At 38.2% G+C, this 26698-nt stretch overlaps 1 protein-coding gene across 6 annotated transcripts in view; it reads left to right on the plus strand.

Moving 5' to 3' along the window:
- Nucleotides 1-24800, plus strand: part of RUNX1T1 (RUNX1 partner transcriptional co-repressor 1) — a 146644-nt gene extending 121844 nt beyond the window's left edge. For 4 of the 6 annotated variants that reach the window (XM_066578418.1, XM_066578419.1, XM_066578422.1 and 1 more), the window contains exons 8-11: nt 2162-2366; nt 9566-9634; nt 13244-13434; nt 20804-24800. In XM_066578418.1, the coding sequence (XP_066434515.1) occupies nt 2162-2366; nt 9566-9634; nt 13244-13434; nt 20804-21079 (741 nt within the window). In that variant the 3' untranslated portion in view covers nt 21080-24800. The remainder of the gene's footprint in view (nt 1-2161; nt 2367-9565; nt 9635-13243; nt 13435-20803) is intronic. The other 2 variants (XM_066578423.1, XM_066578424.1) reach the window with 2 other exon arrangements.
- Nucleotides 24801-26698: the final 1898 nt, after the last annotated feature.

The following is a 26698-nucleotide window of genomic DNA, read 5'->3' on the forward strand; positions in this document are numbered from 1 at the left end:
AAATTATACTTTGTATTAAAGGGATAGTCTGTCCTTTCACAAATTCACAAATAATACAATATTGGTTACAATGCTGGAGGTGCTCTAACCAGGGCTACCATATGAAATAGCTGGGCCTCATGCATTCAAATGGTCAGGGCCCCTTACGCTTTCGATCCTCTTTTTGTAGTGTAGAGAAATATATTTTTTTGGAGAGGGGATTGCATGATTAGTATGAAAGATAAAGATTGCAATGGTTTTGTATGTCCCTGAGGGAAGAAAGTAAAAGGGATGTTTACCCACCTTTTTAGACTCATAGAGTTGGAGATCCTTAATGGGAAACAGAAGACTTATTGGAGCTTGTGAACTTTATGGGCTCCATATTTACAGGTTATTGTCTATTAAAAGGCAACTGCTCATTTGGTATAAGTGTAAGTGTTGGAGTCCCATGCATTGTCTGAGGACAGCTAGTTTGGGTCCCTGACTACAGCAACACTTGTACTGCTCTGATAGCGGTCCTGGCTTTAAAGTGGTTCTCCGGTTTCTGGACAACATCCCTTCAATAGGGCTACCTGTAGTAAAATAACAAACTAAGCCTCTGCTACCAACAAGAACCAACACAAAAGCCTTGCTGTGACAGCTAACGTCACGGGAAGTCAGTTGACCACTGCAGCCAATCAAAGGCTGCAGCATCATGTTCCCAAACTTCTGGCATCATGGTGCTCAGGATGTGAATGCTGATACCAGGAGAACCAGTGGTCACATGACTTCTGGTAAAATCAGCTATGGCGGGACCGCAGCAGGGCTATAGCGCTGGACCCCAGCGGTGGCGGACGGGGTAAATATAGCTCTTTTTTTTTTTACCACAGGCAGCAATACTGAAGTGATGTTATTTGGCAACTAGACAAACTCTGTAATTAATGGGAATCTGTCTTGTCCTATAAGTACCATATACAATATTTATGGGTTCATAAGGCAAGGCTCACAGAGTCAGGGTGGGAGGGGTGGGGAGGGCTTTTTATGCACATCTGCCTCCCTGTTACTTCACTGTCTACCTGGGAATCCAGCTTTCAGTGTGTGCATTGGACTCATCTCTTCATTCGGTATGCGTGGACATGCATTGAGGACTGTGTGTGTGTGCACTGAATGAAGAGATCAATCCAATGCATACAATGAGCAACTGCTTCGCAAGGCAGATAGCAAGGTTGCAAAGAGACATACGAGTATAAAAATCACACTCCCAGATCCAGTGGCCCCTGTGCAGTGAACCCATATGGAGTGCATGGGACCTGGCAGGTTCCCTTTAAAGCACCTGCTAGAATGGGTCTTCTGTTGGCCATAGCTGCAGAAGGCAATTGCATACAGCTTTAGGCTTTCAAGTTGTGTTATGGGTACCCCTGTGAGTGCAGACCATGTCCAATGGAGGTTCTTATAGTTATAATAACCTGTAGTACAGTGCGGGCTTCTTTGATTTTCTTGGGGGTATTTGACTTAGAAACTTTCAGAAACTTTGACCTAGAACACTAATTGGTAAATCAGCAAATAAACCAAAAAAATACATCACATGAATAATGGCTAAAAAAACACAATCATACTTTAGGAAAAAAAGGTTTACGGCACATGAAAAATAGAATTATTGCCCAGCTTTCTCTATAAAATGCTATCCTGTTTGGACCGTTTTTCAGCACTTACCAAAGTAACTGCTTGAACTGATTTTTTCCCTCCGTTATGCATCACTTGTCTAGCTCATTTACAATATATCATCTTTATATCTCGTACATCGTCTTCATGTACTGTTGTCGAGAGCTAAATAATGGCATACATTTCCACCGCAGTTTGGATCAGTCCAATGCAAATTTCAAGTATGCAAGATTACCAAGTCATAATATATTTAAAACGAATAACTCTACCATCATCACAGATGGCAGATGAAAGTACTTTCCAAGTGTTTGGAAGCTGGGCTTAATGAATGTTGCATGTACACAGACAGATCTTGTGTCTTATAAAGCCACAGTTCCTTTATACTGTCGCAAAAGAAAAAAATAAAATTGAAACCGTGAGATACAGTTCTCATATCAGTACATGCAAAGGATATACGTGTGTAATATCTACCTTTATATATCTTCTGGCTCCTTTAAAACCATGGCAAGTAAGTATTTTTTCTCTGATCTTGTCTTAACAGCTATTAAACTGCATAATGGATATGGTGGAAAAAACAAGACGATCCCTCACTGTGCTACGTCGATGTCAGGAAGCTGACCGGGAAGAACTTAATTACTGGATCAGGCGGTACAGTGATGCGGAGGATTTAAAAAAAGGTAGCAGTAGCAGCAGCACCAGCCATTCCAGACAACAGAGCCCTGTGAATCCAGATCCTGTCCCCTTAGGTATATTAGCCTAACCCATGATGGGTCCTCGGACCTTTGTCCTAAGGTTCTTCAATGACCATTTTCTCCTTAGCGTTTTGCGCCAAGATCAATTTCATTTGCTGATAGGATATTTATATATTTATGATGTAATGTCACATATTTATTTTGCCTTGGTGTAGCATAATCATCAGTCCATTCTAGGAATTTATCGGTAGTAGAATTAAGCCCACCTAATTCGATTAGGCAAGGGCAAGACAATGGTTTCTGCCATGCTTTGGCACATGGAAATAGCTGTTGGGTAACTTTGTGGCCCATAAACTAACAATGAGAATATATGTGTGAATCAATGTATCTGCAAGGTGCAAAACGTTGTAGTTGTATGAGATATGACATAAAAAAATCGAATATGATACATGATCCTTGTACTCATCATCTTCATTTATAACGTGCCAACATTTTATCAAGAGCTATATATTCTAAAAGAAACAGTGGTGCCGTGAATGAAGTGGCAGGGTTTGTTTTGGTCATAAGGCTTATAATGTATCAACATGACAAAAATCACAAAAGACAGCCATAGTTACTGATACAAAAGTAGGTTTCAACCACATCCCTCTTAGAGATATCCTGGTAGTTATGATAAAAGCAGTACTATACCTGTGATGTTAGTGGACAGCTTTAAAGTGGTTATCCCACTTCAAATATTTATCACTTAACTACAGAATCCTCCCGGTGAATGGAAATGTGGCATACATGCATGCATGACCACCGCTCCATGCACTTCTATAGGAGATAGCCGAGCGCAGTTCTTGACTACCTCCATAGATAGTGAAAGGAGTAGTAATCACACTCCCTTCACCAAAGGCCTCGGGGGTTCGCTGTTCTTCTGAACTCTGGGCTCCAAGTGGTCTTGACTGCAGCACTCAAACATTTATTACCTATCCGGTCAGTAGGTGGTACTGTAAGTGTTTTTGACGGGGTAAAGCCCTTTAATACTCTCTTTAGCTACCGGAGAGATCTGAAGCTACTGACTTGGCTGCTTTGGAAGATGCAGTTCTCTATAGTTTATCTCCTAGTTCAATAACGGAATACATGGTTCAATTTACGATACCCTGCAGTCTGCAAATAGCATCCAGTCTGCAGTATGATCTACTGAACAGTAGGCGTTGTTGATCATTGTAACTTGCTTAGCAGCAAGGTCAGTAGTTTAAAATCAAAATAAGTCATCTCATTGTGTTCGGGCACTAAATTTGGTGCATACATGAGGAGATTCGTCCAATGTACACATTAAACTTGACCAGACACTTGACGTAAGCTGAAAGAGTGTCTTTTTTTGGCATATGCTCGGTCGGGATACATCAGTATATCGTTACCTCAACTTTATTGTAGTTGGCTATAGTTTTCACTGTAAATGTATGCAAAAAAGTACCACACCATATGCGTTTTTTGTTTAATGGGAGTGAAGAGCCAATGTTTACTACCGTATAGGTATCTGGATGATACATAGTACACACGTTGCCCTTTTTGTAATTAGTATTTTTTTGTGTTAGCCTTGGATTACATATGCTACAATCTGCCAAAAATTTCCAAGTCATTATCTGATTTCTTTTTAACCATTACAAGTTTTATTGCCTCTATTTTGGCTCTAAGCCCCATGTTGGGCCGCACCACTCACATTTATTAATGTAGTATAAACATGATGTGGAGACATGAACACAAGCAAGCCATCCCTCCACTCCTGCCTTATTTCCCAACATATATTCCGAGAACAGACGGCATCCATTTCCTCCCTTTGATAGAGAACTGAAATAATACATATGCGGATTCTCCCATTGCTGCTGTTTTTGGGTTCTCCAACATCACATGTAGAGTTATAAAAATAAAGTTGCCCACATTTTTATGATTTTCCTCAAACTTTGGGTTAAATAAGGTTTAGCATATGGATTTTTCCACTAAGTCTAAAATAATCAATAGTGAAGGCAGTTTTGTTTTTCTCAGGATTTTATTGCAAGCGATTTGTGCCAAAATAAATAATTTTCTCATTTTTTATTTGTACTGCTCTTTTATTGTCTATACCATTTCCTCCGTCGCCTTCTTTTCATTGCTTCGCCCATGTGTTGATTTCTGTTAGATTCCATCATCTTCTAGAGGCTGAGTTACATTTTATTAGTGTATGATTTATGTTTTACAGGCCCAGTAAGCCATAAACAGAATGTCTGACATTAAGAGGTTATTAGTTACATTTCAAAATATACATTCAAAATTCCCTGTGATGCTTTCACAGGTCTTGAGATATTTGACATGGTAGTAACATCTGCTGTGTAACCGAATACAAAGTAACATTGTATCTCAGTGGCCTTTGCAATGCATTAGTTTCAATAAGAGCATAAAAAATATATCCCATCACAATCTCTACTTTATATGTTTGTGTCACTGCTTTCCATTTCTTTGGAGTAATTCTGCCCATTTTTGAGCCACTTGTGCATCATTTTAGCCATTTTTTTCAATGGAGGTACGACAGTGAATCATCTTAAGAACCTTCGATGAATCTAGGAGTATCTCTTGAGTAGGCGAAAATATTATAGTCCGTTTTAAACATTCCATAATTCGGTGGTCCTTTAAGAAGCTATAAATACATAATTGCTGCTAGAGATGAGCGAGCGTACTCAGTAAGGACAGATACTCGAGTGAGTATCGTCCTTACCGAGTACCTGCCTGCTTGCCCGCAAAGATTCGGGTGCCAGTGGGGGGTGGGGAGCTCACTCCAGCAACACAGCGCTCATCCACGCCGGCACCCGAATCTTTGCAGGCGAGCAGGCAGGTACTCGGTAAGGACGATACTCACTCGAGTATCTGTTCTTACCGAGTATGCTCGCTCATCTCTAATTGCCGCCACAAATACCCCAACTGTTTACTTAAACCGGGATTATACTATAAAGAATCAACATTCAAAGGCTGAAATTGGCACACAAAAGTAGAATTTGAACATGACCTATATTAGAAACTTCTACCCCCTCACAATATAAACCTTTGAGAATCATTCACATTATAGTTTAAGGCTGGTCATACTCATTAGATTTTGATTGGCCAAATGCACCAATTTCCATGGGTCCGGTAGATCATTTTATGAGTATGACAGCCTCCCAACACTTCCCAGATAGCAGATGTTGGGGGAGATAAGAATTGGGAAGTTGATTTTCCACTGCTATAGCTTTTTCCCCTTTCTACACTCAGAACACATGCACGTTTGGCCAACTATGCATGTGTATAGCGGTGTCAAACAAAATAACTGTCAGCCAAACGAGCATTCAGTCAACAGCTATTTTATGTTAATTCATAGTCTTAATCACCTTTATAGGCTAAGTTAAAGGGAACCCGTCACATTCCCACAGCACCATAAACTAAGTTCTGGTGCTGTTTAGGGATGTGACAGGAAGCGGGTGATGTATTTTCTATACTCACCCACTCCCGCAATCCAGTGGTGGCCCCTCTAAAGTGTTTGTATACGCCACAAAAAATCCAACTCTTTTCAGGGTCCCCATGTGCTTAATCTCATACACAGGCCTATGGGACTAAAGTGGTGCATGTGATAAAACACGATCTAGCACAGTTTCATGTAGATGACTTGCCAAAACAAATGTGGATGCCACATCCTAACCTGTCACAATTTACTCAAATACAAAAAAAATAGATTTTTTTTTAACTATGTATGAAATAGCAAGGTAACAGATAAAACGCGTAGACAGTTGCAAAATGTAATGGTTACAGAAAGACACAAGTGTGTCAATTTCTTGAAAAAAGTTATTGTCTTGTGAGTTGTTGTTGATCTCTTTTTTTCTTCTTGGCAAAGGATTGTACAGCATTGGAATTCTGCCATTGAAGAGTTTACTTGAGGTGCAACATACCTCGGTCTAAAATAACTGAGACTTATGTTAATGAAGAGATGAATTAGAATATCACTGCGACAAGACATAGACCCATAAACTAACGTCCTTACAAATGGCTCCATTTTTCTTACAACTATCTTTAGACAAGTCCCATGTCATCGCCTTATCTCCTTGCTAATGAGAAAATATGACTTTCTCCATGTAGCGAACTATTAACTGCAGTATTTTGGCTAGCGGAGTCCCAGATAGAATAACACTGCAAATAATCAGATATAATTTGAGTCTGATGAAAATCACAACAAAGTATTTTTAGTGCCTAATTTGTAATACCACATAGTTTTGTCATAGATTTTTCACAGCTGTTCAACAGCTTGGCTAATCTGTTCTTGGAAGAGTTTTCTCTCCACTCCGAAATATTTCTATGGTTACAACATTTCGCTTTCATTCTCGCAGAAGAGCAGTTTATGAGGTAAAACCTATTATTGATACAGACATCTTCAGTTCAAAGTGCCTACAATGCAAAACCACCGCAACTGCAAACTGCTTCATTCCATCATTCATAGTAGGGCGTCCTGAGAGCAGTCAGATCTTTGTACTAGACAACCATTTTCATCTAGGTGTGATCCAGTTTATTATGTCATGGCCAAAGTAAAAATTGCTTCTAAAACATCTAATATTTCTTGGATATTTTTGTATCTTTTTGTCCTGTTACATAGTAGGGAGATATTTTGGTAGGAAATTATATTTGTTGCCAAATTGAAATAACACACCCAAGTTGGTGAAGTTAAAAAAAAGTGTTTCCAATTTTAAGGTTAAAGGGTAACTCAACTTTAAAGGGCTACTCCAGCAAAAACACGATTTGCCTGATCGCCTGTCACACTCTGGAGGTTTCCTGTGTGGTTTTAGTCACTTCCATGAAGTGCAGCCCCCTGTCTGATGCCTTTCAGGCACCATCTTGAGGCTGATATTTTTTTAATTCAGTTTCACATCAATCCCATGATGCATCAGCTCAGTATTAGCTAAGGTTATACCATTCTGCTTGTTGGGGGGAGAGTTTAATTATCATTAACTTCTATATTCACCTAAATATTCTTACATTTATCTTCTTGACTACAGGAATATAAAATATAGGACAGTGTTGTATTAAACTAAAGCGCTGCGGAATAAGTTGGCGCTATACATATAAAGATTATTATTGTTATTAGATAAACATCTCCATTGTTGTATATAATGTGCTTTAGCTCATTGGTAAGAAGTATATGATTGGTTGCTTACAATTAGTACAATTGTCATAGTTTCTCTTTGGTATTATGTCTCTTCAATACTTCTCTTAATACGATGGCACCATAACATGAAGGGATGAAATGTTGGCACTTTATAAGAATATAGGAACCTGTGTACTTACTGTCTATCTTACATGTACAAGTATAAGTTGAAACTGTTTTTTGCATTGCTTCAATGCATCTAAAATGAAAGCTTTGTAAATAGTTCTCATTAAAATGTTGTGTCCACAGCTCATATAGGAACCTATGGGCAGCGGGGTGGTTCAGTGGTTAGCACTGAGATTCTGGGTTCAAATTTGACCAAAGGCAGCATCTGCTTGGAGTTTGTATATTTTCCTTGTGTTTGTGTGGTTTTCTCCCACACTCCAAAAACATACTAATAGGTGATTCTAGAATTTGAGCCCAAAGTAAGTGATAACAATCTGTGTACAGTGCAGTAAAAAATGTATGTATTATATAAATGAGTAAAATAAATAAATTAATCTCCATGATAATAGGCTATAAATAGAGTTGAGCGAACGTACTCTGCCGAGCTTGATGCTCATTCGAGTATTAGCATACGAACGTCAACGGCAAATTTTGTGGCTGGCTGGCTGGCAGGCAGGGGGAGAGAGAGAGACCAAAAAAAAAGCTCGGCACCCAGCAGCTCAAATACAAAAATGCTCGAGTCTCCCATTGTAGTCAATGGGGTTGGTTACTCGAGTAGAGCTCTCGAATTTTACGAAAAGCTCGACTTGAATAACGACGACCCGAGCATTTGAGTGCTCGCTCATCTCTAGCTATAAACAAATGCTTTACATTTTGATCCTGAAGTCCTTTTCCCTTCAACCTGTTCCCCATTCCTTGCTAACTCACATTCGACTAACTAAAGACCTCTTTGTACTTTCCGTTGATAGGGCAAGAACTTTTGTAGGAATGTTCATTTGCTTGATCACTGGGCTTTGTGAAGTTGCACTCAATCGGCTGATGAACAAGCAAACGCGTCTTAATCAGCTGATAGCATAGTTTCCGACGCCAAAAAAAATATTATCGGCAGCAAAGAACGGGGGATGTGCTGCCAACAATGATAATACTGTATTAGGGGCAACCAATCACTTTAACAATCATTTGCCCCCCATGCAGGGTACATTGGCCCGTGTAATGGACTTTTAAACAAGCACAATCTCATTGACCGACGCTTGTCAAATTGAGCCGTATATGTGGACTCTTAGACTAACTAGAAGTAGAGGACAGATGGACTTCAGTTCTGTAGAATCAGACTACATCGGGTCTCTTTGTAGTCTGTAACCATAAAAATATGTATTTCCGTATAGATCTGTAGACAAGAAACAGTAGGATATTTTTTAATCAAGACTATTTGCAAAGTTGCCTATTTTTCATTTTGGATGCATTCAAGCGATTGCCAAAGGTTGTGGAAGTGGACATATCCTTTAAGGATATTAAAACTCATTGTACACTCCAATGACTTTATGACTGCAGAACAGTCCACTCCAGGTTGTAAAATTCTAAGATAGCCTTTGACATTAGTAAATTACAAGCAATGGTACTGTATATTATTCATTATGGTATAAGTTATCACAATGTACATAGTGGAGGACACATGGATTAGTTAAAATGTCATGGTATCCCCATGTCCCTATAGAACCTCTATACATATTGATTATTTACCACTTAAACTCCTCCAGTTAATAAATGCCTTGTATTCGGCATATACTAAAGGATTGCCCCTGTTCTTGAGCCAGCCAAGCTTGACGCTGATATTTATGAGCCTGGGCTCACACACAGCTCAGTCGGTGCTGCTCGCTGTATAAAATTCCATTTGCATTAATTTCTTTGGAATATTTGCAATCTGTCAGAGAATGTCATGGTGTTATGCAGTCGACATTCCTACAGAAGGCATGAAACAGCTGTGACAATGAGATTTTTGTGTACAGTAGACAATACTTGCAGCGTGATATCAGAGTGGGCTTTACTGTCAGTCTCAAGTACTAACAAATGAGCAATACTCTCAATGTGTTCTTTTTTTTCTCTCTCTCTTCCTCCTCTGCAGAATCGCATCGGGAATTCCTTCACAGGCCCGCTTCTGGATACGTGCCAGAGGAAATTTGGAAGAAAGCTGGTAAGAATTGTTTAAAAACACAGACCTAGTGTTCTGGCAGATGTGTGCAGTTGTTAATGCACTGATGTGAGGAATCAAAAAAGACTGATTAGTAACAGAGCAAAATTGCAATAATCCTCAATAACTGCTCGAAATTATAATATGGGTTACTGCGGAATTCCTTTGTAGAAAATCTTCAACCCCAGGAGATACTATTGATCTTTTATGTTTGCTGTATCATTACTATGCACATACCCATTAGGCTGTATTGTTGAGATGAGTCCTTAATGTTTCGGGAACAAATTTAAAAAAGATGAATGAAGTTTGCTTTGAATTAATAGGCGGAAACTGCCCTTTGTACCTTTTTCATGTGTTTTTATCTTATTTTATGCCATTAGGCGTAGAATTTGCTATTTGAACCATCATATTAATAAGATAATATTCCTTTTTTTTTTTTAACTTTTTTATTCTTTTTTAATTCTAATTTTGAATTTTGTCCCTTCTTCAATAAAAAAATTAAATTTAAGCTTCGTATGACCTATTATTTATTAAACAAAACTTTTGCTTTTATCATGCATTGATCGTAGGTTTAATAAAAAAAAAAAATAATTACGCCTATTGTCCTTTTTAAACGTCTTAATAAAGTCTATATCTCTCCGATACGTTTATCCGAAATTGCATTTATGGTAAATTTTTGTATTGAATTAACCACTTAATTAAAGAAAAAAATTCTAAAAAAATTGTAATGTTCGTAATAAAACACGACGGATGCCTCAGTCTCTATATATTCTTTTTCAGTAAGCAAGGTTTGTTTGCATTTGGTAATAAATATGCAAGCACCTTGTGAGCATCCTATCAATTCTCTGTGCAGATCTGTGTGTGCCTGTGGGACTAGAATAGGAATGCATAATTTAAATATAAATTGCCTGATTAGCATATACAATTAGTCAAGCTGTAGCTTTGATCGTAAGCAAAAATTATTGTCCTGTATTGCCACTTAGATAGAATTTTAATTCACCTTGAATATTCAAAGTAAATTAGGCCCAGACTGCATTGTTCGTGGCTGCATTAAGAACGGCTACTTCCATCACATCCAGATGTCTTACATTAAAAAAAAATAATAAAATATGAAATAATACGTAAGCAATTTTTGGTTTAATAAATAAAAAAAAATTCTTGGAAGAAAAAGTATATTTTAATTTTCATTCCTTTCCATTTTTAAATATGGAATGTGACGGTTATTCTCCATTATGGTCACTTATGGTTGCATTTTATAGTATACTTAAATTTGAGGGGAAAAAATGAAAAAAAAAAACAAAGGTTCTGGTGTTTTGCTAATGGTGTGTGGGAAAATTAATTTCTTCAGTGGTTTGCAGATAGTGTCTTTTAAAGATCGCTTCCTGAAGCGTATTCATTCATTCTTAATTTTTAATATCTGGTAATGTGATTCTATTAGAAATCTATGTTCTTAATTAAACAGAACATTTAATTAAGGTGCTTTTTAAAGCAAGTGAAACAATTAGGTGAAAACACTTGAATGAAACATGTCATAATTAGTTTTAATAGAGTGTTAATTGGTACAACGTTTGCCAAGTTAATAATTACTGCTTATTAAATTTTCAATTATTCATTGTCATTTTGGTTTGAATAAAGATGAAAATTAGATAAACTGGATCAAGTGGAAGATCTCTTTCCGTGATAATTAAATTAGATCATTTTTCTTTAAGTAAAGTAGTTTAGTCGGCCTTTGTTTATAGAATGAATGAGCACGGGGGGAAAAAATTGAAAAAAAAAAAGAAAAACATTTGTGTTTTTTTTTTTAGATTTTTAAAAAATGAACATTTTTCTACCTGTGCTATAAAGCAGGATACCATAACTACATGTATCATTGTAGAGCAAAGGGAGTTTTCTTTGTGTGATGGAAAAAAGCAGATGATGAATTCCACACGCATGTTTTAATTAGTATCAGCAATTAAATAAATCTGTCCTATATGGAAAATACAGTGTAGGTATTGTTATACATCTAGTCAGTGAAGTCTTTACTAATGATATACGCTGCAAATTGTAAAATGTTTGCCTTGTAAGTGCAAACAAACTTAAAAAGGTTGTTTTATGTATTTGTACTGTTAAACACAGTATCGCGTAAGAGGGATTAATCTTGCTTAATTCTTACATTGACTTTTAAAAGATATTCAAAATGTTAGATTTTAGTACTGTGCATTTTTAAGAGTTTTTTAATTGTAGAGGCATCAAAATAAATTGTAAAAAATTGTGAATCCAAATATGCAAATGAATGAAGTTTATGATAAAATAATTCTAGTTTTTTAGAAAATATGCCTTTGTGTGTGTAGATGAGAGCAGTTTGTTCTTAGACCATATTGTGGTATAAATTGTGCTGGTCATTCGAATCATGTTGGGTACCGCTGAAGCTTAAGCCAAAATGAATCTTATCAACCCTTGAATCAAAATTCATGTCAGAAAATATATCAAATACATTTTGGTGGTGCTTTAGTATATGCCGAATACAAGGCATTTATTAACTGGAGGAGTTTAAGTGGTAAATAATCAATATGTATAGAGGTTCTATAGGGACATGGGGATACCATGACATGTTAACTAATCCATGTGTCCTCGACTATGTACAATGTGATAACTTATACCATAATGAATAATATACAGTACCATTGCTTGTAATTTACTAATGTCAAAGGCTATCTTAGAATTTTGCAACCTGGAGTGGACTGTTCTGCAGTCATAAAGTCATTGGAGTGTACAATGAGTTTTAATATCCTTAAAGGATATGTCCACTTCCACAACCTTTGGCAATCGCTTGAATGCATCCAAAATGAAAAATAGGCAACTTTGCAAATAGTCTTGATTAAAAAATATCCTACTGTTTCTTGTCTACAGATCTATACGGAAATAGTTTTACACTTTTTGTTCTGGAGAGAAAATTTCTTTTACTTTAAACTGGAGTGGGATAATACAGAACTAGACTTAACCTGCTTCTCCTTTCCTGTACATTGAACTCTGCACACGTCATAGAGCATGCTCACTATAGTCTCCCATAGAAATCAAAAGGTCATTTTCCAATATCCAGGTGTCCACCGAAAAAACAAATCTCTGGAGCACTGTGTCAGGAGCAAGAAGCCGAAGATATAAGCAGATTTAAAAATACTGTATGTTACAGTGTATTTCTAATTAAGAATAAAATTTGGTAATTTCTTCCTTTTGGTTAGGACGATAGAAAGACTGGAGGTCGATGATACCATTTGATTTGTCTGCTTGGAGTTACCAGATACCTGTCTTTTTTTAACCAAACTGCCTATGTACTGTACTGAATTGATGATCTGCTTACACATTGTATATACGAGTTGCCAGCATTCAAGGTGTACAGGTTATATGTACTGTTTAATGAACCCTGCAGTGTAAGTGCAGCTTATTTTAGTAAAGATGGATTAGTCCACTTGCCAGGGTTAGCAACCCGCATTTATACTATTCTTTTCAAGAATCAGGGTACCGTTATCACACATTAGTTTATTATAAGTGGACAGATTCTGTTCTCCACCGTTCTTTGCAGACCCAAGTAGGACATGTTTGTTAACAGAGAATATTCTACTTTTCTTACAGAAGAAGCAGTAAACGAGGTGAAGAGACAAGCGATGGCAGAACTGCAGAAAGCAGTGTCTGAGGCAGAGAGGAAAGCACATGATATGATTACTACGGAAAGAGCAAAAATGGAACGGACGGTTGCAGAAGCAAAGAGGCAAGCTGCAGAAGACGCCCTCTCTGTTATTAACCAACAAGAAGACTCAAGTGAGGTAAGATAAAACCACAACTAAGGCGACGGTCTCTATATGGGAACTGTGGACATCAAGTTTGCATTTTAACCACATATTCCCGAAAATGTGGCCTATATTAAAAGCCAATTTGGCGCAGATTAAATTAGATAGAAGTAGATAGATCGATCGATAGTCATATATAAGATAGATGGATAGGTAGATAATTAGATATGTCGATCGATAGTTATATATGAGATAGATTAGCTAGATAGATAGATATGAAATACATAGATACGAGATAGATATGAGATAGATATGAGACAGATAGATATGAGATAGATAGATATGAGATAGATAGATAGATATTGGATAGATAGATATTAGATAGATAGATATTAGCTAGATAGATATTAGATAGATAGATATTAGATAGATAGATATGAGATAGATAGATAGATATGGGATGGATAGATAGATAGATAGATAGATAGATATGAGATAGATAGATAGATAGATAGATAGATAGATAGATAGATAGATATTAGATAGATACAGCTGTCAGCTATCTTACATCATTCCAATGAACATTATCTTTTATGCAGTGAGTTAAACATAAAACTATAGGTTCCAATTACCAAACTATGTGCAAACAAACAACAAAAAAAGAAAACGGCATCAAGCGCCAGATTCAACGTGTAACTGTGTCTTAATAGGCAAAGCTAGAATTTAATTTGTTGCAGACATCTTTTGAGGATGAAAGACCCTTGCGGGATCAGTAGATGCTCAGAGTTTCATTTTAATGCATAGCAGATGAGTTCCCAAAGACAAAAGGAATTGATTTGCAACATCTGAAAGTTTCTCAGGAAGGGAGTTAAAGGGAAGCAAACTGCTCCATGCAGGAATCAAATGAGACCGGCCCATAATTGGCTTGGCATCTTCATGTTAACAAGTCAGATATTGATGAACATATTTGTACACATTCAATCAGGTCTTTGTTCTGTAATCGTGGTGTGCTTTCCTTCTACAATTGCTTGTCTTAAAGGAAAAGTATAGAGCAACTGTACATGTGCCTGAATGTCTATAACGTGGAGCTAGGTATTCATAGCTAGTATTCTATACTGTGAAATCTCACTCTACACGAATAGTAACTAGGTTTTATATGCTTATATGCTATCTGAGGGGACAGGACTACCTGGAGAGATGCTAATGTGATTGGCAGACTGAACGTCATGCCGTTACATGAAATACTGGATATTACGTGATAGGAGGACAGAGCTCGCTGATCAAGGGACCATTCTAAAAAAGAGAAGAGTGAAACAACCTCTTTACACATTTCAATTTGAATTATTATTATTTTTTTTTATGTTTTACTCCTATTATTTCATCAGTTAGATCCTTGATTAAAATTGGTCTGTGTAGTTATTAGATTTGATTATAATTCAGCGTTGCTTTTTTTTAATTATCCAGGGTGTTAGACTTTGGATAAAACACTCATTAGACAGGTTATAGATGTAGTCCCTGGATTTATCTACCTAAGGGCCGTAGGTGTTTTCACGTGCGCCCGCTGGCGCAGTACAAATCTGACGTTTGTGCACCCGTTCAGACAGCACAGCTCCAGGGCATATTCGCCGAGGCCGCAATGCCGGTGGGCGTGGAGAGACAGCCTAGCTGTTTCCCCCTCGCCAGCTTACCTCCTCTCTCCTCCCCTTCAGCTGTTTGCAATGGGAGGGGGCGGAGCTAACCTCCCGCCTCCTCCTCCCCCCTTAGCTTAGCTTCGCCCCAGCCCCAGACACAGCATGTTGACATGTATTGGCATGGCCTATATCTTGAAATGGATAGAAAGAGGACACGCCATTAAATTTTCACGTGGACCATCGTACCATTCAAAAAGATCTCCGTTTGTATTGCCTCATAGCCTATAATGTAGCCGAGTGTTGTCTGTGAAATTGCAGAGGCAGCGTACAGCCCCAAAATATGCTAGTGTACCAGAGGTCTTAGGCTGAGTACAGTGGAGCTCTTATCTTGTGTTTTTGGGCAGGTCAGCTTTATCCATGAAATAGCCAATTATTATTGGTAATAGTGTGTCATTTTAGAACAATAGGCAATCACCTTAATAGGAGCTGAAAATGATTGGGATTAAAGGCCCATTTACACACACGGATGATTTTTCAAAATTCTTCAAACTGACAGTTTTGAGCGATCATTTTGCATGAGCTGCTAATAGGTTAATCAGCCCATTAGTAGCTAACTAGCTTCATTTGCATGTATTTAGTGAACAGTGGGTGGTCTGTTCTCTAAATACATTGCTATTGTTCTCCAGTGGGATAGTAGCTGAAAGAATGTTATCAGCGCTGCCTGCGGAGAACTCTTGTCAGGAATGACGGATTTTGAGCTGAGCTCAGCGATGGACAAAAAGTGCACGGTAAGTGTACGATGGGCACACATTTACAAGCAATGATTATCGCTCAAAAAAAGGCTTTTGAGCGATAATAGTTGCGTGTAAAAGGGCCTTAAAAGCGGCAAGTAAAAGATAGGATGAGTCAGAGCTAATGAATGTGGTCATGACTCAGTACAACTCAGTACAACTCAGTACAAATGTGAAACACTTTTTTATTGCAAATATAACTCAAGGTTTGTATTGGGTAGACACATACTAAATACATCTGCTGCCTGCTACATTGCAGTAATTCTTCCACCTGAGCAGCATTGGGAATTTTTGTGTCCATTTTAACACGAGGTTGGATTCACACACATCAGTCCTTTATGGCATATCATGTGGATAGGTCCTAAAAGTCCAGATGGGAATACCCCTTTAAAAGAAGTATGTCAGTAAAATATGGAAGATAAAGTACTGCCAAAACTTGGTAGACCCTGAGAAAAGAAGGTGATTCAAACTTAATGTTCAGTTGAAAGAGCAGGAATGAAGTAGATAGCTTCCCGCTATACGTAAATAATATGCAATCCGTCAAATGGGTGGTCTTGCGGCACATAGTGGTCCGGGCTTTCTTCGCCCAATAGTCTAGAGTCCCTTCCCTCGCCTAGTGATTGATGTTTATAGCTCGCTTGAGCTTGTAGATATCAAGGGGAGGAGTTGTGGATTACTGAAAATACTGTGCTGCCAATTACACTGTGGGAAATCTGTAGCATTTCTCCTGTGTGTGAATATTCCCTTAGTGCGATTTCAGATGGTCATTGTATATCTGTGATGTAGCATCCATAATACAGTCACAAGTCTGGACTAATGCAGACTTGGATCGTTGTAGAACCCTTTGGTGACCTACATTTGGTTTATTATAACCATGTGAGGTCTGGTTTTAGTAGACTTATTACAGCGTCTTTTCTAAGAGTTTTCAAGCAGTGGCTTAGAGCAGGGAATTTGTAAATTATAAAACTAAGCAGTACTCACGCATTTAATAGCCCCACAGTCCCTGCTGTTTGGTTCTGCAAGCCTCTAAAGTGGTCACATGCCATTCATTGTACATAAGACCACTGCAGCCAATCACTGGCCTCATGCCATTCATGCACACATGACCCCTTGAGCTTGCGATTGGTTGCAGCAGTCACATGAATGAAGAATGTCACATGACCACTACAGGGGCTTCTGGGACTGGATTTGCATGTGCAAAATGAATGCTTCTAAAAGAACAAATGGGTTCTTATAGAAGCGTTCATATGTGCGGAATTAGGGAAGTGCCGCGCACCTAAGAAAAATAGAACATGCACTATCTTAGGTGCGCAATGTGTAGGAATTTCCATTGACTCCTGTAGGAGCAGGACTTAATGGAAACTCCTGTGCATGGAACAGCTTCCCAGCTGCTTGCAGCAGGACATTTAAAAGGTGCTTCTAGCCAGAAGCACCTTTCTAAATGTCCTACTGTAAGCAGCGGGGTATTCCTCCTGCCCCAGTAGGAAACTCCCCTCACCTCTCTCTGCAAGAGATTTCCCTATTGCAGTGAGAGAGAAGGGGGGCGGGGTTACAGGGCTAGTCCCTCTAGCCCCCACTATAGTTATCTATAGGGATTCTATGTGAGAATCCCTATAGCCCCACCCACTTACTCTCCGCTATGGGGATTTCCCTCAGGATTTCCCCATAGCAGGGAGATTTAACAGAGCTATGGGGGATCTCCCCAGAGCAGGGAGAGTAAGCGGATCCATGGGGGATTAACCCTTCACCCCTCTCCGTCTCTCCGTGCTATGGGGAAACACCCCCATAGCTCCGCTTACTCCCTCTGCTTTGGGGAAATCCAAAAGCCCTGTGGGGCTTCCTCTCTCTCCTCCTGGAGCAGCTGCACTTCTTGAAGCACAGCAGCTCCAGTGAAGGGCAATCTTTCTTGAGATACACGTATGAAACATTGCCCGTTCACGTGTTTTCAGCTCATGCAAACAGTGCATTTGTTTGCGCGCCTATAGGCGCATACAAAACACGCTCATCTGACCAAGGCCTTAGCTATGCTTTAAAAACTCCCGGAAAACAGGTTTAAAAAGAAATGAAGAATAAAATATTGAGGCTGCATATTCTAATTTAGTGTGAGGTACACACCCAGGAATGAACTTGGTGGTAATAGAAATCAATATTTTTCAGACATAGTGTGACCCTACAATACTGAACAAGTCAAATAAATAATTTCCAATGATGTTTGGTGAATAGTAGCGGCTATTCGACTCCCAGTACATTGATAAAAGCCCATTGTTACAAACTCCAACAACTATATGGGAAAAATCGTATGCTATGGCAAAAGTAAATATATCCTGAATCCATTTGCCGCATGTAGTAATAGGTTTTGACATCTCCAAAACTCGGCTAAGTTTAGACAATGTAAACCTGAAACCAGAAGGAGTGAATTAATAGCAGGTGATGCCAGACATCCAGTCTACAACCTTAACGTTTAACTACCAAACAAAAAAAAAAAACATCTGTTTCTGTGTTTGGAAACTTTTTTTTTTTCTTCTTGGGATATTTTGAAGTGTTTTCAAAAGATGGGAACAATTTTAGAAATAGAAAAAAAAGTTCCAGCACATGCATTTGTAATTATCTGGTTGATTCTGTATACTCTATGCTTTTGAATGGAGCCACATCTGATTTTAATCTGATGGAGCCAGTAAGTATTGGACAGATACCATATTTCCACATGGCAACATTTCCAGTACCTTCTAAAGTCTCATTCAGCCCATTCCATAATTTTACAGGCAGATATAGATGCTTTTAATCAACTGCTTTTATTTGGTATTTCTATAGTTTTATGAAATATTATTGTTCTTACCATTTTGGTTTCTCGTTACTCATTACGAGGGTTCAGGCATATGGCAGTATTACGGCTGTCTTTTGTGCAAAAAGTAGGGCTCTCGTTGGGATACATGAAGAGAAAGAGAAGGAATCCTCAGTCGTTTCTATTTCACTTCCATTCACAGAGTATTTCTACTCCTTTTCTTCACACACATGTCCGGTCAAGGATTACCTCTGAAGAAACTGTAGCTATCCATTCTTCTTTCATAGCATTCTGCCTGATTTGCGTAACTTCCTCTGCCTAGTCCTTGTCGACTTTCACACAATGGTGGGCTTGTTGTTCTGCTTTTTCAGTATAGCAGTAGATGAAGCATCTACCATACTGATGCTTACACATTCATACTCAGGTACAAAGGCTTGTTCTATCAGATACCGTACATACAGAAGTATTCAATGGAAGCTGCACCTGCACTACCACATTGGGTTACTGCAGGATAGCATGATTTGCTTCCTATGCTGTCTATACCGACAGCAGTCCTGGGAATCGGCTGATTGGAGGGGTTCCTTAGTGGCAGACCTTGCCAATCATCTGTTGAAGACAGACACTAAGTATAGGTCATCAATAGAAAAAATGTCTGAAGTCTAAGAAAATCCTTTAGGTATGCTAATTAGTAAGAGACTGTATGATGGACCAGAGCTGGAGACATCAATCAGTAATTAAGGGGATGTTTTTAGTGGAATAGGGAGGGAAAGAGCCTGGACCATTTCAAGAGGTAAACCACCCACTACTAGAGATGAGCGAGTATACTCGCTAAGGCACAATACTCGAGCGAGTAGTGCCTTAGCTGAGTATATCCACGCTCGTCTCTAAAGATTCGAGGGCCGGGGAGAGCGGGGAGGAACGGAGGGGAGATCTCTCTCTCCCACCGCTCCCCCCTGCTCCCCGCCGCAACTCACCTGTCACCCGCGCCGGCCCCCGAATCTTTAAAAACGAGCAGGGAGATACTCGGCTAAGGTACTACTCGCTCGAGTAATGTGCCTAAGCGAGTATACTCGCTCATTTCTACCCACTACCTACCACTAATTAGCATACTACGCAGAAAGCGCTCTTGAGGCTATATTTCTTAATGGGAGCCTGTGTTCAAGAAAATGAACATACTGTTTGATTCATCATGAAGTCACACATCTTACATTATATCAGGTTTACATGGTTTGAAGTAACCTGAAAGACTTCCTTCAAGTCAGGGCCTCCAGTTCCCCCAGCCACCCTGCAAACAGTAGTCAAGACTATGGAAATAGATGAGCACCCTACTACATTATTTCTCTAATCCCCATAGAAGTCTATGTGAGTTACGTAACATGGTGCGCTACATATTTTAGACTTCTATGGGGGTTACAGAAAGAGTGTAGGCTGTTTCCATTGTTCTTGACCACCTCGTAATCAGCAGTGTCAAAACCTTGGCTATGTTTGGATGAAATGGGAACTCCCATATAAGACTTTTCAACATAATTTGTAGCAGGAAACTTGGGTTGATCCCCTAAGAATAACATTTTTCCATATTTAAGAAATTTCTGTGATACAAGAAATGAGATGTAAATATATCATTGCTAATGTTTCGTGTTTCATTTCTATGTTTATTGGAATTTCCATCTGGGTATACAAAGGTTCCTTTGATGGAAATCAAAGCGACTCGAATTAGAGCAGGTCCCTTTCAGTAACATACATTGTTTATGGTAGCATCAAATCTGCTTCCACCTTATATTTCAAGATTCTTTTATCAAAGCTTTGAAAACTTTTAAGTAAAGTTTGGCAGATGAAGGAAAGATGGTAACATATCAAATGGATTTTATATAGACTTGGGGAAAAAAAGTAGCTTAAACAAGGGAAAAAAAATTAAATTTATTTTTTTTTGAAGTCAGAACATGTCTTTGCTGGTAGCGTCTTCTGTCATCTGCTGCCGAAAAACCGGAGCAGATTGTTTACATAGCATTTTGCAATTTCACTATAATAAGGCAAATTCAGTGGATTTGCACAAATGTCTCACCATGTGTTCAGAACACATTTCGTACTTTTTCCACCTGTGCTTGTAATTTGCAGCTCGTTTAATGTTACTCTTTGAGGCAATGAACATAGTTAGTCTATGTTTTTATGGAATTTTCTCGTTTTTTCGTTTCTCTCTGTAGAGTTGCTGGAACTGCGGACGGAAGGCGAGTGAAACTTGCAGCGGCTGTAATACTGCCCGATATTGCGGATCCTTCTGTCAGCACAAAGACTGGGAGAAACATCACCATATCTGTGGACAGACTCTTCAAGCCCAACAGCAAGGAGAGACTCCAGCAGTCAGCTCCTCTGTTACACCCAGCAGCGGCACAGGAAGCCCTATCGAAACTCCACCAGCAGCTACTCCGCGATCGACCACTCCAGGCACACCGTCCACCATAGAGACAGCTGCCCGCTAATAAAACACAAAGACAAAAATTTGTTTGAAAAACTTTACAGACTCAATAAAAATCAAGTTCTCATTCTCAGATGTTCAAAGATTTAAATGAAGTATCATGTTTCATTGCTACAATAACAATGGACTACTTTTATCTCGCGGTAGTAGTGTAATAGTGAAGGCCAGTAACGGGTCACAGTGACTTCTTATGGAAATCAAAGATATCTTTTTCTTTAGAAAACTGAAAGAGAGTACAGAATATAACACAATGCTAGATTTGACCTCCTCCCTGGTATTTCACAGTAGCTGGGATTTAAAACTAGATGACCTCATTAACAAATGCTTTACCAAACAGCAAACCAAGAGATTGCTAACTGCTGTTAAGAGCAAAAACGGCTCACACGAAAAAAAAAAATAAAATAAAATCACATCGTTCTTTATAGCAACAAAGGAAAAAAAATGGAAAAAAAAGTCAAGACAAACCCCTCAAGGGCATAAGCGTTGGATACAGCAGTAGACATTTTAACAAGAAGACGAATGGCGTCCATGGGTTACAAACTGAACTTTGAAGACCCGCTACAAAAACTCACAGATGTGCAGCAGATTGGGAAAAAAAAAAAAAACACAGATGTTCATAATTTTTTTTTTTTTTTTTTGGTTTCCGAAACAAATGCAGTACTATCCAGGTCAACACGATGAGTTGCGGTGGGTTCTATGAAATGCCATCATGTAAAAGGCTTCTTTCCTTTGATACGGAATGGTCTCCTCCAATAGTTAAGTAGCAAGTTGGCAATCATGACACCAAGCAGTTGCCCCAAATATAAACTTTTCGATGCTCAATCTCTTTTGCAAGGTTCCACAGAGACAATCGGGTCTATTCTAATATTTTTTTTATTGAAAGCGACAAAATGATTAAAAAAAAAATTAAATAATGATGATGTATACACGGTGGCTTCAGCTCCAGCCCACTTTTAAAACACAACCGAAATTTTCCATCCCATACTGTTTCACCTTAAAAACTAGTAGTTCTCTCGGTGTTTCAAACACTCCTGTCCTGTGAGGTTCCCCAATGGTGTTTTTTCTTGTATATGTGATGGACAAATGTGAAGATGCATCGTAGTTCTAATCATGCCCACATTTAACCTCTTTATTCTTAGCTGGTGAGAAACCCGTCTCTTTCTATGCTGCTTTTATATCTGTAAATGTAAGTGATAAATCTCTAGTAGTAAAAACAGCCCTTTTTTTTTTTGTCTTTTAAGAAAGGAAAAAAAAAAAAAATTAACGCTATTTACCGGAGCTGCTAACTCACTCTGTTATAAGATTTTTTTCTGAAAAACTAGCATGCTTCACGGAATGCTAACCTATTGGTGTTTTTGTAGGAGGGATGTACATAAATGTATTTTTGCACTGTCACAATGACTCCCTAGGCATGCATTTTTTTTTTATTTTGGCAAACTCCTTTTTGAATATTCTAGGTCCACCTCACCATTCGATCTATCAGTAGCATAGAAGCATAGTGGATTTTTTTTTTGTTTTATCTTCTCATTTTTTTTTTTAATTTTGCTTTTTTTTTTTTAAAAAAAGATTCACAAATAGGGACTTTTTAATAAAAGAAAAAATAAAAATAAAATATCACGTAAATGTTAAAGGGCAATGCATGTGTATTGCTGTAAGACTTATGTATTTCTGATTTTTAAATATGATAATTAGATTTCCAAATGCTAAGGTGTAGATTGACGGCTTTAACTGCTGAATGTCAGGTCATACAGTATTAAACATAAAGGGAAGTCAGCCAAAGACTGATCTTAAGGACCAAAATTAAAATTTCCTAAAGCACCAATACTATATTCCAAAAGATCAGCAGGTTAAACATGTCCAGTAAGGTACAGTGTGAATTCATTGATCTTTCTTTTCATGTCCAGTGTCCAGACCAGATGTGTGGGTTCAAGAACGCTACATAATAAAAATAGCCTAAGTCAAGGAGAATCGGCCAATGTATCGGCCCATCCGCACTACATCTCCCGTGATATCAAGTAATGCAAGTTGAAGGGAAATATGTCTGCTTGATGGTCATGGGACATGTGGCTTTACTTTTTGGTATACACTGATCACTCGTTAAGGTCCTGGTTCTGTGCTTTATGGTGCATGTTCTACATAACGGTTTACGGAGGGGACTACATTCTCATATTACTGGTTACAGGTATATTACCTGTATGACATGATATGAAACCATAATGCAGTATTTTTACACTACAATTAAATGTTTTTGTTTATGTGGTTTGTCATATTTTTGGTTTGTCCTGTTGTCTAAAGAACATTGTACTGCATTCTGAATCGGGTCTATAGCTGCCTCTATTGAGGGCAGTCAAAGTCAATCTTTTATGTTGGGAGCCAAAGGATAAGGAATGAAGCACATGACTAGGACCTCCAACAAATGATTTCTTGCCATGGCGCTCCCAGATCCATTGACTTTCTCTATGTATTATTATTAATGTCTGTGTACGACACTGGACAGTCTTTTCTATTGGAGTGCTTGTATGTTCAGTGTAGGAAGGAATGGAAAAGTTGCAAAAATTCTGGTTATTTACATAAATCATATCATTCGTCAACCAACCAAAGCTGTTTACTAATGTGACAGCGTTTTTGTTTTTTTTCTGTGTAAACCATGGTTTTAGTAACAATACGTCTCATTATTTTAATTCAGGGCACCCTGAGTGACATCAGATACTACTTCCCTCCTCCTAACTTTGAGCTCTCCTTCTTTCCTCTTCTTTCTTTCCTTCTATTTTGCTACAGTCTCCTCAGTGGCAAAAAAGTTTCACTCTACCTCTGACAGCATGTATATTGCACCAGTAGCTATCAAAACTGGTCTAGTCAAACCAAATGGGCATAAAAACAGATACCAAAAGCAAAGCTCATACAGCTGCAAACCATATCACTTCTTGGTAACAAAGCAGACCTCATTATCTTAAGAAAAAGAAAAAAAATTTCTTTCCTTTTTTGCTTGTCACTTATATGCAGGCTACGTGAGATTATAATTTGTAGGTATAACACATTAAAAGTTTAAAAAAAAAACTATGTTCTCTTCATTGGATATAACTAAATGGTGGTCGCTGATAGGCTTAGGGCACCCTCTCTCTAACTCTTGCCCCTCTACTTCTTCCTTCCTTCCCCTGTCACATGACACTGTGATAGGACCGCCTATTGTCTTGCTTTATTTTTTATTTCCTTTTTCTGTTCTTTAAGCTTTAATTTGTGTAGGTGCATGTCTTGGGGATTTAAAATACAAGGCTGGTTTACTAATGCAAAAGCATGCCTAAGTCTGGAATACTTAAAGTTGGGGTGGGGTGGGCTAAAGTGACTCCATATTGTCCGAGTTCTTCAAAGGACAGTAAATCAAATTGGAGACTGTTGAAATGCAGATTTGAAGTACTTTTTCTAAATCATTATTTTTTTTTTAGGTTCTGCAACGTTATTGTGAAAAAAAAGTTGTTGTGCAATACTTAATTCAGACATGTACCACAAGTTAATGGTAGACTAACACTGGGTGAATGGGGGGGTAGACATCATGCTTTTGTCAGCATAATCTTGAGCTTTCAAGTCTACTATGTCTGAACTGTGGGTTCTTGTTTATTCTTTTCCTTTAGTTGGACTGTAATGTATGGTCTGTCAACCTGTGAATCTTTAAAGTATGATTCAGGTATTGTTGTATTCTTTACTGTGTAATAAAATCATGAAAAATAGACTTTATATTGTTTCATTCTTTGTGGTTATTATACTCAAGATCGATGTTTCCAAAAAGTTTGAATTCGACCCCACTGGTGAGGTGCTTTCCACTTCCTGATAAGAGGCTTCCTGCATCCAAAGTGTCCTGTATCCAGCAAGAACTGAAATAAGGCAAAAAAACATGTTCTTCCGTAGTGCAGAAATCTTTGAAATTCTCACCTGAATATTTAGCGCTGAGAGCGCTTCACACTAGGAGTGGAAGTAACCAGGGGGAGATTGTGCTGCTGCGAACAGAGGAGAGTAAATCTTGCGCCTTGATTGGACTACGCGTTTCTGAACCGAACCGATTCCTTCATCAGGCCTGATGAATAAGCAAATTTGGCTGAGAAATGCATATTCCAATAAAGGTGCAAGATTTACTCTTCTGTCCTTTGTTCCCCCTAGTTACTTTCATACCTAGTACTATGTCCAGCAAGACAGTTTTATTGCCCTGGGAAACAACATGTCTGTCCTATCACCGATACCTTTATACAGACAAACATGGGAAAGGAACAGGAAGTTAAAAGTTGAAGTCAATGTATCACTTAATATTTTTTACTAATTAAAACCAGATGAAACATTTTTCATTTTCTTAATATGTTTTTATTTTTTGATGGTAGATTTTTTTATTCTGTTGCCTGTACATGAATATGGGAACTGGCATTAAAAGTAGTTAGAGATATGCTTTACAGGAGAACTCATACTCACAATGGATGGGAGGGGGCCTGTTAACTTTTATATGATAGTGTTGTAGACATGTACTCTCACCTATGTATATTTTATTGTGCCTGGAAGGTGAAGGAGGTGAGCTGTGATTATCGATTATTGACATAGAAAATTAAAAAAAGAACATCAAAGATCCTTAAACAAAAATGTTCAAAATAAAAAAACGTTATGTAATAGGTCTTTTTTTTAATGACATGTCCCCTTTAGCTTTCTTTTTGGGGCACAAAAGATGGGACAGTGGAGAAGGTAAGTGCTGTTTTGGCTGAGAGCTCTGAGTCTGGTACTAGCAGTACTGAAAGTAATTTCTGGGGAACTACAGGCAGCACTGGTGGCTCTCTACATGGCATGACCAACGTTTGACTGATAAGGATCTCAAAAGTTGGAAAAGCCTTCCTTTAGATGAATAGTACAAAATTAAGATTCATCATTGGATGTCAATTAAGTACTTCCTGTGTCACATATTATTCAAAGGGATATCCAGTTCCAGGTAGGCTAATCTGGGATAGATTTATTAGGGTACGTTTTCATGTAGTACAAATGCCATGGAATTTGCCACTGCGGAAATTCAGCAGTGTTTCCTCTATGTGAAGACGTACCCTAATAGTTTCTAAAATAAAGGCAACATAAATCTAGAGTACACTGGCACAAGATGCACCAAACTCATCACAGTGGTATATGCTGGGTGATATATTTGGTGCCTCTTGATAGATATATTAGACATGTTTCTCACACTTGTGCCACTTGTTCATGATTTTAGACCAGTATTTTGAAATAATACCCTAGAGATGAAGAAAAAGACAAGAAAATAAAAGGGAAAAGTAAAGATGGCCACATAGATCGTGAAAAACATTAAATCTTCAATAAAGTAAGATCTGTAGTTCAGGGTTTTCATTTACTCTGATGGACCAAACCTGCACAAGATTGCATTCCTATATACTACTCATACTGTAGGCTAGTACTGGTCCAGTATATTTCAGATAGAACGGGTTTTGAATTGATCTCGAATGTGTAATAGTTAAGCCAGAAGTGGCGCCAAATATTTGAGATACCACCCATCGGCCTTCCCTAGGATTCAGAATCAAAACAAATATGTCTTCCCAAAAGTGTCTACATTTTTTACATATCCGGAGGCATTGAAACAGTCTCCTGA

This window comes from Eleutherodactylus coqui, chromosome 9 (genome assembly GCF_035609145.1).
Source record: "Eleutherodactylus coqui strain aEleCoq1 chromosome 9, aEleCoq1.hap1, whole genome shotgun sequence".
NCBI classification, from domain to species: domain Eukaryota; kingdom Metazoa; phylum Chordata; class Amphibia; order Anura; family Eleutherodactylidae; genus Eleutherodactylus; species Eleutherodactylus coqui.